General features: G+C 37.1%; 1 protein-coding gene across 9 annotated transcripts in view; it reads right to left on the bottom strand.

Moving 5' to 3' along the window:
- Positions 1-18,574, bottom strand: part of Cdk19 (cyclin dependent kinase 19) — a 153,404-nt gene that overhangs the window by 11,935 nt on the left and 122,895 nt on the right. For all 9 annotated transcript variants that reach the window (XM_074076766.1, XM_074076769.1, XM_074076801.1 and 6 more), the window contains 6 exons: positions 9,707-9,850; positions 9,432-9,501; positions 6,138-6,210; positions 5,652-5,749; positions 4,655-4,733; positions 3,630-3,887 (listed from right to left, as the gene is read on the bottom strand). In XM_074076766.1, coding sequence (XP_073932867.1) covers positions 3,630-3,887; positions 4,655-4,733; positions 5,652-5,749; positions 6,138-6,210; positions 9,432-9,501; positions 9,707-9,850 — 722 coding nt within the window. The remainder of the gene's footprint in view (positions 1-3,629; positions 3,888-4,654; positions 4,734-5,651; positions 5,750-6,137; positions 6,211-9,431; positions 9,502-9,706; positions 9,851-18,574) is intronic.

The raw sequence follows: 18,574 nt of genomic DNA, 5'->3' as shown, positions 1-18,574 counted from the left end.
CTAAAGCAGATGAGTGAGAATCCCATCTCCCCCCATGGAGAGCACTATGATTCCTGCATCCTGAAGAGGAGATACAGGGTCTGATAGATCTGCCACAGGGCTGATGAGCAAAATGCTCTCAAGATTGTTTCCCCTCGCCCAATAAGGGGCAAACAGACCAGTTCACCTAAGAAAGCCGCGAATCCAAGGCCAATGAAAAGAGACCACAAAACCTACAGTTAAAATGTCTATAAAAGACCCAGCCTTCACCTGAGCAGCGAGCTACCGGTTTCCAGGCTCTGCTGCATGCTCTAGCTGTAGCCTTTCCTTTCTCTCTAATAAATCCTACTTTATATACCGGCTTTGGCTCATCAATCAGCTGCTTCACAAGCCAGTTCTCTGGCCTGTGAAGGCAAGGATCCTCAACACTGGCCTGCAGCACAGAACATGACCAAAACTTTACCTAGGTTCCTCTGAATCCTCTACTTGACTAGGCCCAAACCTTGGCTTCCCTCTTTGTCCTTGGTGAATCCCATCAAATCAAGGATCCTGCTAAGCAGGGCACTGGTGGCTCACACCTAAAATCCCATCTACTTGTGAAGCTGACATTGTTAGAGGCCACCTAGAGCAAACAGTCTGAGACCTCCCCCATCTCCAAAATAACCAGAGCAAAATGGACTGCAGATGTGGCTTAAGCAGGAGAGCACTTGTTTTTCAAGTTCAAACCTGAGTTGCACCAAAAAGAAAAAAAAGAAAAGATAAGCCCCTATCTCAAAAATAACCAGAGGAAAAAAGGCTGGAGGGATGACTCAAGCAGTTCAGCCCTTGCCTAGCAAGTGCAAAGCCCTGAGTTCAAACCCCAGGATACACACACAAAAAAATTATAAATCACTTGTTATATTTTGCATAAATTTAAGTACATGTGTTTGACTTATAATATTAGCAACATAATAAAAGTTATTAACTAAAGAGCAATGAGAATAGAGAATTTCCAGTCAGGAATTTTGGGAGTTGTTTGAGGAGGCTCAAAGAAGCAAAGCAAAAAGGTTAACTTGTCCAGGGCAGCCTAGAACAGTTGACACAGATATATAGTTCACAATTGTATGTTACTAATTTAGCAATTTGATCAGTATTATCTGCCTCAAGTGTCGTCTTCCCACAACAACACTATCCCACTCCCCCCAAAAAAAAAGAAGAAAGAAAGAAAGAGGAAAAGTTAAGAATCTTGTTAACAAAAATCCCCATCTTGTGTCCTTGGCTTGCCTTCACCAATAACCCTATCAAGTCAGAAACCCTTTATCCTTGACATTTCCTCTTGGCAATTTTCTATCCATTGACTCCCACCTTGTTCCTTGGTTATAAGTCTCTGCTTGTCTTTACAAGAGTTGGAGTTGAGTCCAATCTCTCTCCCCTATTGCAAGACCTTGTTGCAGCATTCTCTACACCTACTGCATGCCATCGCCACCTGGAATAAAATCTGCCTTACCATCTTTAACAAGTGTTTATTCGTCATTTTTTCCTGTAACACATGTTAATAAAATACAATCTGGGATACAAAGATGAAACAGTATATAGTAAATACTGCACATATAATAGGGATAAACAAAAGTCTGGAGTAAAACTAACTTTTATGCCACCCTGTATAATTATCCTTATCTCAACTAGCAAAAACCCTTAGTCCTTGCTAATATAGCTTATACTCTCTCTTCAACAAAATTAGAGATAAAGCAAAATAGTTTCTGCCTGGTAGTGAGGGGGTAGGGGGGACAAGGGAGGGGGCAGGGTAGGTAAGGGAAGGGTGGGGGAGGGGGGAGAAATGACTCAAACATTGTATGCACATATGAATAAAAGAAAAAATAAAAATAAAATAAAAATAAAAAATGAAAAAATAAAAAAACTAACTTTATGACAAAATTCAAATATGTTCATAACTGTTAACCAAACAGCAAGCTATTTTTAGAAGATAAAACTGAAGCTTTGCAAGACAAACTAACCAATGTACAATGTAAGGCTAGTTAGAATTGGCACAACGAATATATGCTAATAAAAATGAAAAAAAAACAAACCCTGAAGCCTCAACTAATTTAATTGGAACTGAAGGGAGGCATTACATACTCTTATATTAGACAGGGAATCTTAAAGTTTTTAGGGAGTAGTTATGTGAAAACACATTACTTTGTAGATACTTGAAATGTAAAGCTGGCTATTTATTAAGTCTTTCTTGCTAATGATTCTCTTTATTCTAGTTCCTTATCAGTGAGTTTACAGCTCCCTCACCAGAGGTTTGGTTTTCTATTATCTCTATGCTAAGCCTTCCTCTTCTGTGAATTCCCTGAGGACTAAGGTTCTAAACCTTTTCTTTAAAAACAAAAAACAGAAAATCAAACCAAAGGAAAAAAAATAACAAAATGTTCATTTATGTTTTCCCTTCTTCCTTGGTTTTTCCTTAGCTTGTTACCACTTTGAAAAACAAATTTTTGTTTTGCAAGATCCTCTAAAGTTATCACAATGAGTATTTTCACCTCTCCACATCCTTAAATTTCCTAAATTAGTAGGAAAATTATATTTCATTTTATTTTAATAACTAAAGTATTATCTACTCTCAAAATTATTTCTAGTAAGACTTGCAGTTATTTCTGAAAAGTCTCAATCTTCATCCTTTTCTATATCCATGTGGCTACTTATTTCCTCCCAGTAAGAGCAAATCTTTCTGAGGAATGAAATTAATTTTGTTCAAAGTAAGTTGTCACCACCCTCTCTTCAATTGCTTATCCTGGTATTGTAAGAGATGCTCAAATTGCTTTTGCTGAAAAGCATGTACTCCTTACTCAGGCCTACAAATTAACTAAAAGCAGGAGAACAACATGGCATCTGTCCTCCATTTTTATATTTGTCTTTGCTTTGAGCCAGTCTCACTGCAATCACCTTACAACCTCCTTGGAATGAAGGAAGGACAGGAATGACAGATAACATCTTCAAAACAAGGGACAGAAATTACGCCCAACAGACGACTTTCCTCAGGATGGACTACCTGCCAGTTGACAATAAACCCAGCACAACTCCAGAACCTCCTCCAGAACAAGGACTGGGATAACAACCAACAAGACACACCTGTGTCATTGAACTTTTTAACTATGCATATCTTTGGTCTCCTGCCTCCAGTTTTTTGGTCTACTTAAATCTGTAACTCATGTCTGTACCCTGAAGATGGCTGAGGATGAGCTGAGTATTTACTCTGCTTCTTCCCTCGGCATGTCCCGAGTCGTAATAAATCTCTTTTTCTCTGCCTTCAACATGCCTCTTTGTTTGGCATTTAGGGGGAGAGTAGCTGGACCTGGCATATGGAATCTCAGGAGTTTGGACCTTGGGTCCAAAACTCCGGTTTCAGTATCTTTTTCTGTTTCAGTTATAGGCAACTATATGAGTAAAACAATGACATTTTCTTTTCCTTACTCTGTGAAAACAAACAAGTCAGGAAATACGGTAAAAATATTCATTTTTACAGTATGCCCTAGAAATAAGAGTTGTCCAGTTTATGCAATGGATGTTACAGTTAAGAACTACTTAATTATAAAAGGACCTATTAAAAGTCTATTTCCCATTTCATAAAACATTATACACATTAAAAAGGAGAAGATTCAGGGGAATACCTGATAATCCGATGGTATAACAGGCCCGCCTGAGTTTGTGCCCGAAGGCCCTAGCCGGGGCTTCTTGTTTGGAGGCACCTGATTCAGGCCAGAGTCCTGGCTGTGTTGCAGTGCTGCTCCAGCACCCACACCACCTGCAGCCCCTCCTGTAGTCCCATTGGTCTGAGTGCTGTTCTGCTGTGGTGGGGGGGCCTGTGGAGGGGCTGCTGCCTGCTGTGGAGGGGCTGTGGGCTGCTGATGCTGGTTCTGCTGCTGTTGCTGATTTTTTTGTGGGGGAAAAAAAAACAAGCTTGGTACGAAACTACATTAATGGGAAATTTCTTTCATTACTTGATATGTACATGCAACTGCTGACTCACCTGTGGCATAACCTGTGTGGGTCACTGAATGACTGAATGACTAGAGAATGAATGGGACAGCCAGAGAACCAAGGGTCAACATAATGGTCTCTGAACAGAGTGTACTCTCAGAATTTCATCATAGACACTACACTGAAGGCTATAGGCACCTCAGAAATAGTGTTACACTCGTTAAAACAGCTCTAAGAAGTCTTCTCAATCATGATTTTGGAAAAGGAGAGCAGTGTGGGGAGAGGAATCATATATCCAGAGTGGAGACAGGAGATAGAATGTTTGAAGCCAGCCTGGGCTACACAGTAAGTTTCAGGTCAATGTGGACCCTGTCTCAAAAACAAAATGAAAAGTAAAATCCAACCAACCAACCCCAAAAGAATAGTCATGTCTGTAAAAGCCAGCCTGCAGAACATGATGGTAATGACACTGAACAAACATTCCTAGCAAGAACTGTGAATCAGGGACTAGAATGGGCTATTGGACAAGTCAGGAAGTTCAATTATCTGTAAGATTATGTTTCAAAATTCAGGGCACATTTATAATCCCCAAACTTCCACAAAAAACTAATAAACTCTCAATTAAATCAAAGGTGGATAAATGCATATGAATTATCAAATCATCTTTTTGCTTTCCTTACTCTCTGAAAGCCAAAGTGTACCATGAAGTTTATACCTTGTCACCTTTCTCTTCAGGTTCATCTTCATTAAGGAATTCTCTTTTGGGGTATGGAATCTGACAGCCAGCAAACACACTAAAAATCATTAAAAGGAAAAAAAAAGTCATGATCTTAAGATCTACAATTCTAAAAATTTTCCCTTTTCTCCCTTCCTCTCCCCTTGTACTTCTGACAACCCTTGTTTTGTGATGGGTATTTTCAAGATAGAGTCTTGTGAACTATTTGCCTGGGCCTACTTATTCATTCTTAACTCACTTCCTGCTCTTCACCTATGGCTAGTGTTGGCCTAATGCCTCCCAAAACAACCGAATTTGAAGAATAAGAACAATTTATAATATGAATTTTTACACTAACTGCTACTTTCAATTTCAAGGCATGACTTCTGCTAGCTAATTGGTATATAAGACAGAAGTTTCTCCACACCAAATTCATCAGCACTCAAACTGAATTTGTACTTGTTTCAACCAGAAAAGAAAATTTTCCCTCCAGAAAGAAATGTACTTCTAATATTATATTCTTACATTTATAAGCCCAAAGCACATGCGTGAAACAAGGATGAAGGAGAATAGGGAAAAGTTTTGCAGTGTTGCAGACATGCTCTAGAAGACAGAATTTTGTTTACCATTTCCTATTGGCTTGATTTAATCTCTGATCTGGCTGGCTGATATATAAAATCCCTCTGGTTGTCATCTTTAGCTTTCATCTGCAAAACTGATTAATGGTCATTCCTAAAAATACTTTTTTTCATTCACACCTCTCTACAAGTTAGCCTATTTCAAAATACAGGCCTTTTCAACAGTTGTCTCAGAGGCAGTCTTTTCTTGTTGGTATGGTTCCAAACTCATGGCTTTGCACTGGGTAGGTAGATGCTCTGCCATTTGAGCCAGGAGGCAGTTTTAATGAAGAAAGTAAACTACTTGGGTAAGCACATGCTTTCAGCCACCATCTGACATCCTTAACCTGGAGCAAAGGAGAAGGAAGGAGGATACATACTCTAATGTTGGCAAGGGGTCCTCCTGAAAATAGGGGTCCTGCAGAGCCTGCTCTGAGGTAATTCTCTTGGTTGGATCCATAGTAAGGAGTTTCTGAAGCTAGAGCAACACAGAAGAATTTGAAACACAAGAAAAGGTTGTTTACAAGTCAATGTCCTGAATCTGTATTAATGTCTAACAGGATTAACACCAAATATATTTTGTATAGCTCACTGCAAAATGAGTATGTTATACACACATATATTTGAACTTGATAGAAATCATCAGCATTAAAGCCTTTTAAAATTATTTTCTCTGCTAATAAATCATCTTAAAAAATAAAGTTATAACTGAACAGTGACATCTCAACAGAAAAATATTTCATTTTGCTCCAGCATCCACCAATTTCTTTTATTTCAAAAGGAGCAATAACTAGGACAATTCTGTAACAAAAAGAATTAGGTCAGCATTATGCGAAGATCCAATTTCTGTCTGAGAGAAAACTTACCAAGAGGAACACTTTGCTGTCAGGCTTGACCTTGTGTTTTTCCATGTACTTTATGAGGCTACTATTGGCATACCTGTAAGGACATGGACAATCATGTCAACGGGAACACTTACACAATTTGTAAAGGAAGTGTGTAAGCCATTGTTTTTCTAATTAAAAAGAAACGTATTATCAAATCCTGCAAATGTGTGAAGAAACAGGAATTGTTACTACATTTGAGAGTTTACACTGCTACAATCATTTAGGAAAATACTTATGTGTTAACCCTTAGAGTTGAAAATGAAATGTATCCTTCTACCTATCAACTCCATTCTAGGTACACAATAGAATTTAAGAGATTTACACATGCATGTTAGGATATATGGATAAGAATGATGTTCTTAGGAGCATTTTTGTAATAGTAAAACACTATAAACAACCAAATGTTCATATCTGAAGAAAATGGGTAAGTAAGTTGCTATATAGTCACAGAATGTTATACAATAGCAAAATGAATATATATGGCTGAGTGTGGAAAATGATGACATATCAAACTGAACAGTAATTTTTAGAGATACATGGTGTTAGTTTTATTGTCACTGTGACAAAACACCTGAGCAAAACAACTTAAGGAAAGGAAAGACTTGTTTTAGCTAATGGTTTCAGATTTCATTTCCACATGGTAGGAAGGGTGTGGTAAGCAGAGTAGCTCACATCATGGTGGCTAGGAAACAGAGAACATGCCTTCGAAAGTGTGTTTTCTCCTTTTCCCCCTTTTATTCCACCCGGGCCCCCAGCCTAAGGGATGATGTCACCCACATTCACCCACATTCACATATCTCTGGATATGTCCTCAAAGACATACTTACTAATCTCTGAGGCACTTCTCAACCCAGTCATGTTAACAGTCAAGATTAACCATACAACTATGTGCCAATGGCTCACACCTGCAATCCTAACTACTTAGAAGGCAGAGATCAGGAGGATCATGGTACAAAGCCAGCCTTGGCAAGTAGTTCGTGAGACTCTGCCTTGAAAAAACCCTTCACAAAAAAGGGTTCATAGAATGGCTCAAGGTGTAGGCCCTGAGTTCAAACTCCAGTACCACAAAAAAAAAAAGAGAGATTAACCATACATACATACATACATGTGTAGTAAAACTATAATGAAAAATTCGGGATGATAAATGTTAATTCAGAAATGCTCAATCTTCCCTCTTGGAGGGCTAAAAACTGAGAGTAGGGATCCAGGGTACTTCTGTAATCTTAGTAGTGTTCTAATTGTTTGATTGAGAGGTTAAGTGGAGGGATATTCACTTGATTATTCTAAACTATGTATTTTCATCACATATTCTTTCCTACAATTGAAATATTTCAAAATAAAGGTTTCAAAATAGGTAACAGATACATGTGTTTATAGTTAAAAAATACAGCCTACAGAAAATTAAAATCACTCACAATTCACTCAGCAACAAAGAATCACTTTGTCAAAGTGATTAATAATTTTCCTTTGACTTTTTTTCTATGCATATACATACACGATACAAACAGGAATTTTGTTGGTTTTCCTTTTATAAAATTGGAATCACAGTATAAAAACTGTTGTTAGGTTTTTTCATTTAATATTGTTTCATAAACATTTCCCCTTGTAAAATGCTCTGTAAACTTACTGAGGGGTTGTACATAGAGTTGTTTCATAACAGCTACAAAATGCAGATACTTGCAGCTAACTCTGGTACACATGGCAAGGAGACAGTATTTCAGAGCAGATGAAAAATCACAGACCTACTACACCCTGATTCAGTCATCTGTCAGTTGTGTAATCTTGGGCAAGTTAGGTAACCTCTATAAAACCTTAGGTTCCTCATCTAAAAAGTGGGGATTATAATTAGACATACCCTGTAGATTTGTTTGCTATGAGGATCATATGAAAAACTATAGGTGAAGGGCTAAAACACCATCCAGGCACACAGTAAATACTCAGCTAGTTGTAGCAGGCATGATTAACTTTCCACATGATAAATTCCTTCAATTATCCTGTCAAAGGGTATGCCCATTTTAAACCCTGCCCCCACTTTTTATTAATGTGTTTTAGAATCATGCTACATAAACAGTGGTCCTCAGCAGCAGCATGGGTGTCACCTCAGGGTCTGCATTAAAAATGCAGATTCTTAAGAATCTACCAGATTCTTACTCAGAATCTATCTTTTTTTTGGGTGAGGGGGAAGATGGCACATTGCTGGGGATCAAACACAGAGCCTCATATATGCTGGGCAAGCACTTTACCACTGAGCTACATCTCTAGCACTCAGAATGTACTTTTTGGGGGAATTGTTTTTTAATATGGAATCTTACCACATTGCCCAGACTGGCCTCAAACTTCTGGGTTCAACTGATCTTCCTGAAATGATTGATACCATTCTTGGCTTCTCTTTATGATGTCTGCTTTTATTCCTACAAGTCATGCTGTACTGAAATTTTCCTAAAGAGATATTTGCCTAAAGAGTACCTATACCACCATTTCCTCTAGATGTGTATATTAATTACAAAATCCTTTCATGCCATTCCCTTTGCTCTCCTCTCATTTCTACTCTATGTACAGGTCACTATCAGTTTGTTTGACTTTAGATCCTTCATTCTTCCTTCATTCATTCTTCCTGGTTCCCTATTCTGAAATTTCAGTCACCAATCATTACTCAGATGTGGTCATTATCATGTTAAAACAGAATAGACATTTAAACTATCTACTAACCCTGAAATTCTTGAACATTTAAAAATATTATAGCCTAAACTGGACATATATGTTAACACCATCTGGAATATATTCTTTAAATCATAGATATAATATACTAAAATCTAAGTTTCTGATTTAAAGTTCCATCTGTTTTTTTTAAAAGATTAAATTTTCTCATTGAATTTACTACTTGCAATTTATATGCTATGGTTTGAATGTGTCCCCTGCAAAATTCATGTTGAAACCTAATCCCCAGTGCATGAATATTAAAAGGTGGGGCTTTGGGAGGCGATTAGGTCATAAAAGCTTCTGCCCTCGCAAATGGCACTAATGTCTTATAAGAGAGGGTTCAAACTGAGTTCACCTTTATTGCCCTTGACCACCTGAGGACCTACAACAAGGTACCATCTTGAAAGTAGAGAGCAGCCCTCACCAGACACTGAACCTATCAGCACTTTGATCTTGGATCTTCCCAGTCTTCAGAACTGTGAGAAATACATTTCTATTATTTATAAATCACTTAGTCTAAGTATTATTTTTAATTTCAGCACACATGGACTAAGACAATATGTAATTACTTACGTTGTTCTTCTAAAGTCTTTTTGAAGTGTAGGGTATTCTGGCATCTTTCTGATATCTTCCCAGTCTTTATCTTACCAAAAAAAAAAAAAACTGGTATTATTATAGAAAACATTAATTTCAATGAAAGTTTCTTAGTGCTTTTAGTTTAAATTATACATAAAAATACTTTCTCAAATGGCAGAGAGCCTGCCTAACAAGCCTGAGGCCCTGAGTTCAACCTCCAGTACTGCCAAAAAAAAAACTTTCAATATGCTTTGAAAAGGAAAATAAATTACCTGCAGGAAACCCCATAACACTAAATATCCGATCTAGTTGATCGTGATGAAAAGGATTGCTTGTTTTTATATCTTCTTGACGACAGTGAAAAATAGGTTCAGAAGTCAACAATTCAGCAAATATGCAACCTATGGCCCATATATCTATGAAGGAAAAAAACCAAGTTTTTGCACAAATGTATTACTTAAGTATATAATTCCAACAAACACACATACAAAAATACTTTTCTTTTTTTATTCCTCCCCTTCTTCCCCACAAAAACACTTTTTAGTAAAGCAATATAAAAAGCACAATGAGTATAGGAAGAAAATGTATATACTACATATGTGAAATGCAATGGCTGTATCATCATTTAACAGACTTGAAGTCCGATAAAAACATTTACTTATACATTTCCAGATGAGGATAAACTTAGGAAGAAACTGAATTTGACAAGCAATGAATTCCTTCTTTTTCTATCCTTTTTTGTTTTGAGACAAGATCTTGCTATGTAGCCCAGGCTGCACAATCCTCCTGCTGCAGCCTCCAAAATTGGGATTATAGGAGTGAAGCACCATGCCTGGCACAATGAATTCTCTAGATTTAGGCAAAAACTGTTTCTAACTACTATTAATAATTTAATCACTAAAGCATTCATTTGATAATCTAATACAAAGCATAACAGTCAGATCTTATAGAATGAAGCAATATTAGATGTAATGATTTAATTCCTTTTTATCAATTAAGTGCATGAGAGCAATGTATGTTTTGAGTATAGACAGATAGTAAAAAGACTTGGAAAAACTCAACTGTTTTCTAAAAGACTACCAGCTCAGTTTTTTTTTTTTAAAACAAATTATAAGGTCTAGAAGCTGATAAATAATACAAGTTTATATAGGAACTACTGAACAGCAATAGAGATAGATCTTACCTAAACACATTCATTTAGTTGCTACCTTGCAGGACAAAGTCAGGAATCTTTAAAAGTTTTATTAGGGGCTGGAAAATGTAGTTCAATGGTAAGTTGCTTGCCTAGCGTGCACAAGACCCTAGGTTCTGTGCACCTCAAAAGAAATTTTAGGGAGATGAGGAAGGATGATCAAGTAGGTGAATCTAATTAAGATACATTGTAGGCATGCATGTAACTGTCACAATGAAACCACCTGTTTAACTAATATATGCTAATAAAAATTTTTTTAAAAAATTTTAAACTAAAGTCAAGATTATTTTACTGGGTTTTATATATTGAAAGAGACTATTTTATATTCTTAAACTATATTATATTTGCAATGTTTTACCAAATGTATTAATCAACTTTTGTAACGTGTATATTCATATTTGTTCATTTAAATAAATGCCATTTAGTAAGTTTTTGTTGGTTGGTTTTTTGGTGGGACTGAAGTTTGAACTTAGTGCTTCATGCTTGCAAAGCAGGAGCTCTACCACTCGAGTCATACTTCCAGTCAATTTTTGCTCTGGTTATTTCAGAGATAGATAGCATCTCTTGCACTATTTGTCTGGGCTGGCTTTGAACTGCCATCCTTTTAATACCAGCATCCCAAGTAGCTAGGATTACAGGCCTGAGCCATCAGTGCCCAGCTTAGTAAGTATTTTTTTATAAAAGAAAAGTTAATAATGCTAGAATATGGTATAACATAGAGAGGTATAAAAGTTATGTTGATCACATTCTGTAGATAAACTAAATAAGAGCTTAATTATATCCATTAACTAAAATAATTATCTATGTGTTCTTCTGTAAAAACAAATCACCAAATGGAAAAAAAATTATAGTAATGCCTCTTATCTGACCCCATTCAGGAGTGGTTTCCTTCCACATAAGTTAGCCTTCTGGATAATGGGAACATAATCCCTTCAGTAACAATTTTTATTGCACCATTACTTGTCATCTTTAAAGGCTATATGACATAATTTAATCTTCCTTAATGACACAGTCAAGATCATCATCATCATCATGAACACTCATCACTCCAAAGTAAAGTAATAATACTGTTTGATGTGTTAACTTTTTAATCCTTTTCTGTCTTCCAAATCATGTTGGCTGTCACTCTTACCCCTACAGGTCCCATCTCTTTTCCTTCAGGCTGGCTGTCTACTATACAGTCAACTGGGAGTACTACTGTGTACTGCTGGCCATGCCAATTCCTGGTTTGTCCTTTATTCAAAGGATAGGAGCCAGAATCTAGATTTCCCTGTGAACCACTAACATAAAGAACCTCAAAACAAACAATGATGACAACAACAACAACAACAAACCAAAATCTACTGTGGTCATTGACTCATATGATTCTGCAATTCCAAATGGCCATCTGGCTCCTATATCATCTATATCCACTTCTCAGGTTTCTTTTCTTAACCAGTGATTTGGCCTACACACACACACACAGACACACACACACACACACACACACACACAGACACACACACACACACACAGACACACACACACAGACACACAGACACACACACACAGACACACACACACACACACACACACACACACACACACACACACACACACACACACACACACACCCTAGTGCCACTTCCTCAACTAAATGTCACTCAACAGACCTTCACTGAGAGTCAAATAACCAAACTCTCTTTTACCTATGCTTTGAATAGAAATACTCATTTCGGACATAACCTAGATAAAAAGAAGAGTGAGCCAGGCACTGGTGGCCCACCTGTAATCCTAGGTACTCAGGAGGCAGAGATCAGGAGGATCATGGTTTGAGGCCAGTCTGGGCAAAGAGTTCTTGAGACCCTATCTCAAAAATTCCTGACACGAAAAAGGGCTGGCAGAGTGGCTCCAGGGGTAGACTGCCTGCTTAGCAAGCCCTGAGTTCAAACCTCAGTACAGCCCCCCCCAAAAAAAAGTGAAAGAAAAGAGAATGAGTGGATATGTATGTACTCATATATGTCTGCTATGAATATATTTCAAGCACAAAGATAACTAATTTGGGGGTTATACTTTTTCTGTTTTAACTTTTTTCCTAACTTCTATGTGAATGGATAATTGGAACTTGACTAAAATAAAAAATTGGTGATTACGGTTGTTTTTAGTATTCTGAAATAGGGTTCACTATGTAGCCCAGGCTAGCCTCAAACTCATTAACGATAATCCTGCCTCAACCTCCCAAGTATTGAGACTACAGGCGTGCACCACTGTGCCTGACTAGTAATTATATCTTCACCTTTAAGTGGCAAAGTAAATAAGTAAGTTGCAAGATGGTTAAAATTCAATTTCAGTTCTTACTCTTAGAAAATAAGAAATATAGTTGGTTTTTTATTCACATCCAATTACTTTATTTCTAAAAAACCACATCCATTTTCATCTCAACAACAGAGAAGCTGATCAAAAAATAATCCTAAAACTGTGCTTCTCAAAGTGTGGATTCTCGAAGTGTTGAATTTACCCAAGAATGCAAGTTAAAAGTGGGCCTTAGTATGGACTTGCTATATAAGAAGCTTTGAGAGTGAAACTGACCTCGGTGGAGAATCATTTGTTTAACAGAAAGTTTTGGCCTTTTCTTAATGGAAATGTCTTTTTAGATAGACTCTACTAGCTGCAGGAGAGAGCCAGAGGCATATGGATTTCTACTGATCCTATGTCCTTTACTCCCTCCCATAACCTGGGTTATCCACCATCCAGCCTTTCTAAGGCACTACTTGTTATTTCTAAGTAACACTTCTCCCTTCTCTGGCTTATTTTTGCTTTCTATCCTCTGGTGCCTTCTGAGACTGTCTAAGGTATCTGTTCCCAACAGCTGGTAATAGAAAAGGCAAACTTATAATTCGAATTCTCAAAACACAACCCTATAGTAAAAGTCATTTATTGGAATGTTAATAGTGTCATGCCCTGATTTTAGCTCCTCATTCTTGGGGCCACTCCATTCCTTTCAATTGCTTCCTATAGTTCTTTCTCTACCCTCCACAAACAGCTGCTACTGTCCTCTGCTGATAGTGTGGTGTTGTCAGCCTTTGATCTGCAGCCTTAGTACAGGCTCAACTGCTTGGACAAGGGTCTAATGACATTCTCACATTCCTTTACTGCCAAATACATACTGGTTTTCCCTCCAGTTCTGAGACTATTCAGAAGCCTCCTCACTAATTTAACAAAAATATTTAGAAGTATCTATGAAACATTTAAAATGTTCCAGCACTGTGCTAGTCTCAGTCCCTGGGACTAAAAACAAATGCCATCCCAGGCTGCCTTAACCAAGCAACTCTCACTTCTACACCACCAGGTCTCTACTACGGCCAATGTTCTGAAATTTGTGGCTTGAACCACAGCTTTATACCAATCATCTTAGAAATAGTCCCACTCAAATATTTCGAAAGCTGATCACTGTCTATATTATAAGTACATTATGAAGCTACTGCAGCATTAACCTTTTATGCTAACGACAGAGAGCTGACTCTCCATAATGAAATGCCACAACTCAACACATCTACATGATTTACGACTATCATCTCTATAATCTTTACCCTATTCATTATCTTCCAGTTAAAAATAAAAGTATACAATTTTTTACCTAACCCTGCACCTAAAAATATCAAATCAATAAAACAAGATAACTCTTGAGAGAAAAAATGAACGAAAATTTATCTGCCTCTTTCATTACCCCTACTATAATAGGACTTCCTATTATTACCTTAGTAGTTCTCTTCCCAAGTATTATACTCTCAACCCCAAACCAACTAATCAGTAACCGATTAACCTCCCTCCAACAATGAATAATTCAACTAATTACTAAGCAAATAATAATAAAGCATAATTACTAAGCAAATAATAAGCATATAATAATAATAATAATAAAGGATGTGCCTGATCTTTAATATTAATTTCACTTATTATTTTCATTGGGTCACCTAACCTACTTGGACTATTCCCATACTCCTTTACTCCAACAACCCAACTATCAATAAACCTAGGAATAGCTATTCTGCTCTGAGCAGGAGCTTAATCTTAGGCTTCCGCCACAAAACAAAATCATCCCTGGTCCACTTCTTACCACAAGGAACCCCAATCCTCCTAATCCCCATACTAATTATTATCAAAACCATTAGCCTATTTATTCAACCAATGGCACTAGCCATTCGATTAACAGCTAACATTACAGCAGGTCACCTGCTAATTCACCTTATTAGCAGCGCTACACTAGCACTATTAACCATCAACCCTACCACAGCCTTTGTAACATTTATTATCTCAATTCTTCTCACTATTCTTGAATTCGCAGTAGCCCTAATCCAACCCTACTTATTTACACTCCTGGTTAGCCTCTATCTCCATGACAACACATAATGACCCACCAAGCACACGCTTATCACATAGTTAATCCAAGCCTCTGACCACTAACAGGAGCACTATCTGCCCTCCTAATAACATCAGGCCTAGCAATATGATTCCATTTTAACTCTGTATTCCTTCTATCACTAGGACTACTCACTAACTCACTAACCATATGTCAATGATGATGAGACGTAGTACAAGAAGGTACATTTCAAGGGCACCATACCCCTGTTGTCCAAAGGGGGCTACAATATGAAATAGTATGATTCATCATCTCAGAACTATTTTTCTTTGCCGGATTTTTCTGAGCCTTCTACCGCTCGAGCCTTGCCCCAACCCCTGAACTAGGAGGATGCTGACCACCCACCAGCATTAATCCACTAAACCCCCTAGATGTGCCCCTTCTTAACACATCAGTTCTCCTTGCATCAGGTGTATCTATCACCTGAGCCCATCATAGCCTTATAGAAGGAAACCGAAAAAACATAATCCAAGCACTATCAATTACCATCCTATTAGGTGTCTACTTTACCCTCCTACAAGCTTCAGAATATTTTGAAACTTCTTTTACAATCTCTGATGGTATCTATGGCTTGACCTTTTTTGTAGCAACAGGATTTCACGGCCTACACATAATTATTGGCTCCACCTTCTTATTAGTATGTCTAACCCGACAACTAAAATTCCGTTTTACATCTAAACACCACTTTGGCCTTGAAGCTGCAGCCTGGACATTTTGTTGACGTAGTCTGACTATTCCTATACGCTTCCATCTATTGATGAGTCTCATGCTCACTTACATTAACCAGTACAACTGACTTCCAATCAGTTAGATTTGGTATAAACCTAAAAAAGAGCAAGTAACCTAATTATCATATTAACCTTGAACTCACTCTTAGCAACCCTTTTAATCACCATGGCATTCTGAATCCCACAAATCAACATCTACAATGAAAAATCGAATCCTTACGAGTGCGGATTCGACCCCATAGGCTCGGCATGACTTCCATTCTCAGTAAAATTCTTAATTACAATTACCTTTCTCTCGTTTGACCTTTAAATTGCTCTATTAGTTCCTCTTCCCTGAGCACTACAAACAAATAACCTCTATCTAGTTATCCTTATAGCACTAGCCCTAATTATTATTCTGACATTAGGACTAGTTTATGAATGATCTCAAAAAAGATTAGAATGAAATGAATATAGTACTTAGTTTAACACAAAACAAGTGATTTTGACTCATTTGACTATGAACTATTCATAAGTACCAAAGTGTCCCCCATCCTAATTAACCTCTTCTTAGCTTTCTTAGTCTCCCTACTAGGAGCTCTAATCTATCCATCACACCTAATATCCTCTTTCCTATGCCCAGAAGGTATAATACTATCAATTTTTATTACCGCAACCCTAATTACCCTGAACTTTAGTATTACTTTATATTACTTATACTACTTATATTTCTCATTATTATTTTAGTCTTCACAGCCTGCGAAGCTGCCGCAGGACTAGCTCTACTAATCATAGTATCAAATTCATATGGGACTATGTACAAAACCTAAATCTCTTATAATGCTAAAAGTTATCATACCAACAATTATACTTATCCACATAACATGATATTCAAAAAGCAATATAATCTGAATTACTCCACAACCTATAGCCTACTAATTAGTATACTATGCTTATTTATCCTAAACCAATCAAACGAAAATAGCCTTAATTTCTCACTACTATTCTCCTCAGACTCCCTCTCTACTCCTCTTAATCCTAACAGCCTGACTACTACCACTAATAATTATAGCTAGCCAACAGCACATGAATAAAGTCTGTAGCGTGAAAAGATATATATTACCATGTTAGTATTACTTCAAGTTCTATTAATCATAACATTCACATCTACAGAACTAATTCTATTTTATATTCTATTTGAAGCAACACTTATCCCCACACTAATTATTATTACACGATGAGGCAACCACCCAGGCCTATACTTCTTATTTTACACATTAATTGGATCACTACCACTTCTAGTTGCATTAATTTACTTACAAAACTTACTGGGATCTCTAAACCTTCTCATTCTCAACAACTACTCAGAGCAACTAAACCTATCCTGGTCAAATGATCTACTGTGGCTAGCATGTATAATAGCATTTATAGTTAAAATACCATTATACGGACTACACCTATGACTACCTAAAGCCCATGTAGAGGCACCAATCACCGGCTCCATGGTCCTAGCATCCATTCTGTTCAAGCTCGGTGGGTATGTCATAATACGAGTTACCATCCTCCTATCACAAACCATATAATATACCCATTTATACTGCTCTCATTATGAGGAATAGTAATGACTAGCTCAATCTGCTTGTGACAAAAAGACTTAAAATCCCTAATTGCATATTCATCAGTCAGTCACACAGCGCTGGTAATTGTCACTATCCTAATCCAATCCCCATGAAGCTCTATAGGAGCCACAGCATTAATAATAGCCCTTGGCCTGACCTCGTCCATTTTACTCTGCCTAGCAAACACTAACTATGAATGAGTCATAGCCCAACTGTACTCTTAGCTCAAGGCTTACAAACAATACTCCCATTGATAACCCTATGGTGACTTATAGCAAGTAATCTTGCACTACCCCCTACAATCAAATTGGGGAGCTAATAATCATTACCTCCTCATTCTCATGATCAAATTTCACCATTCTTCTTATAGGGGCCAATACACTCATTACAGCCCTATACACTCTATATATACTAACCACAACCCAACAAGGCAAAACTACATATCACATAAATAGTATCCACCCATCATTCACACGAGAAAATTCCCTTGTCTTCCTTCACCTACTCCCACTACTCCTATCTTTAAACCCCAAAATTATCCTTGGTACAGTATTCTGTAAATATAGTTTAACAAAAACATTAGATTGTGAATCTAGAGTCAGAAAATAAAATTTTCTTATTTACGAAGAAAGTATGCAAGAACTGCTAACTCATAATACCATACTTGTATGTCTTTCTCTTCATAAGATATTAGTAAAATAATTATATAACTTTGTTAAAGATAAATTACAGGTTAACCCCCGTATATCTTTATGGCTCACCCCCAATTAGGCCTACAAGATGCAACATCACCTATCATAGAAGAGCTACTAAATTTTCATGACCATACACTAATAATTGTTTACCTTATCAGCTCCCTAGTACTGTATATCATCTCGCTTATGCTTTCCACTAAATTAACACACACTAACACAATAGATGCTCAAGAAGTAGAGACTATTTGAACAATCCTTCCAGCTATTTTCCTTATTATAATTGCACTTCCATCCCTACAAATTCTATACATAATAGATGAAATTAATAACCCAGTACTGACAGTAAAAACCATAGGACATCAATGATACTGAAGCTATGAATACACTGACTATGAAGATCTAACATTTGACTCCTACATAATTCCAACATCAGAGCTAAAACCCGGAGAACTTCGACTTCTTGAAGTCGATAATCGAGTTGTATTGCCCATAGAAGTACCCATCCAAATATTAATCTCATCTGAAGAT

The sequence above is a fragment of the Castor canadensis genome, chromosome 1 (assembly GCF_047511655.1).
Source record: "Castor canadensis chromosome 1, mCasCan1.hap1v2, whole genome shotgun sequence".
Taxonomy (NCBI): Eukaryota; Metazoa; Chordata; class Mammalia; order Rodentia; family Castoridae; genus Castor; species Castor canadensis.
Note: the sequence above shows the minus strand (reverse complement) of the source record. Positions and strands in the feature narration are given on the sequence as shown.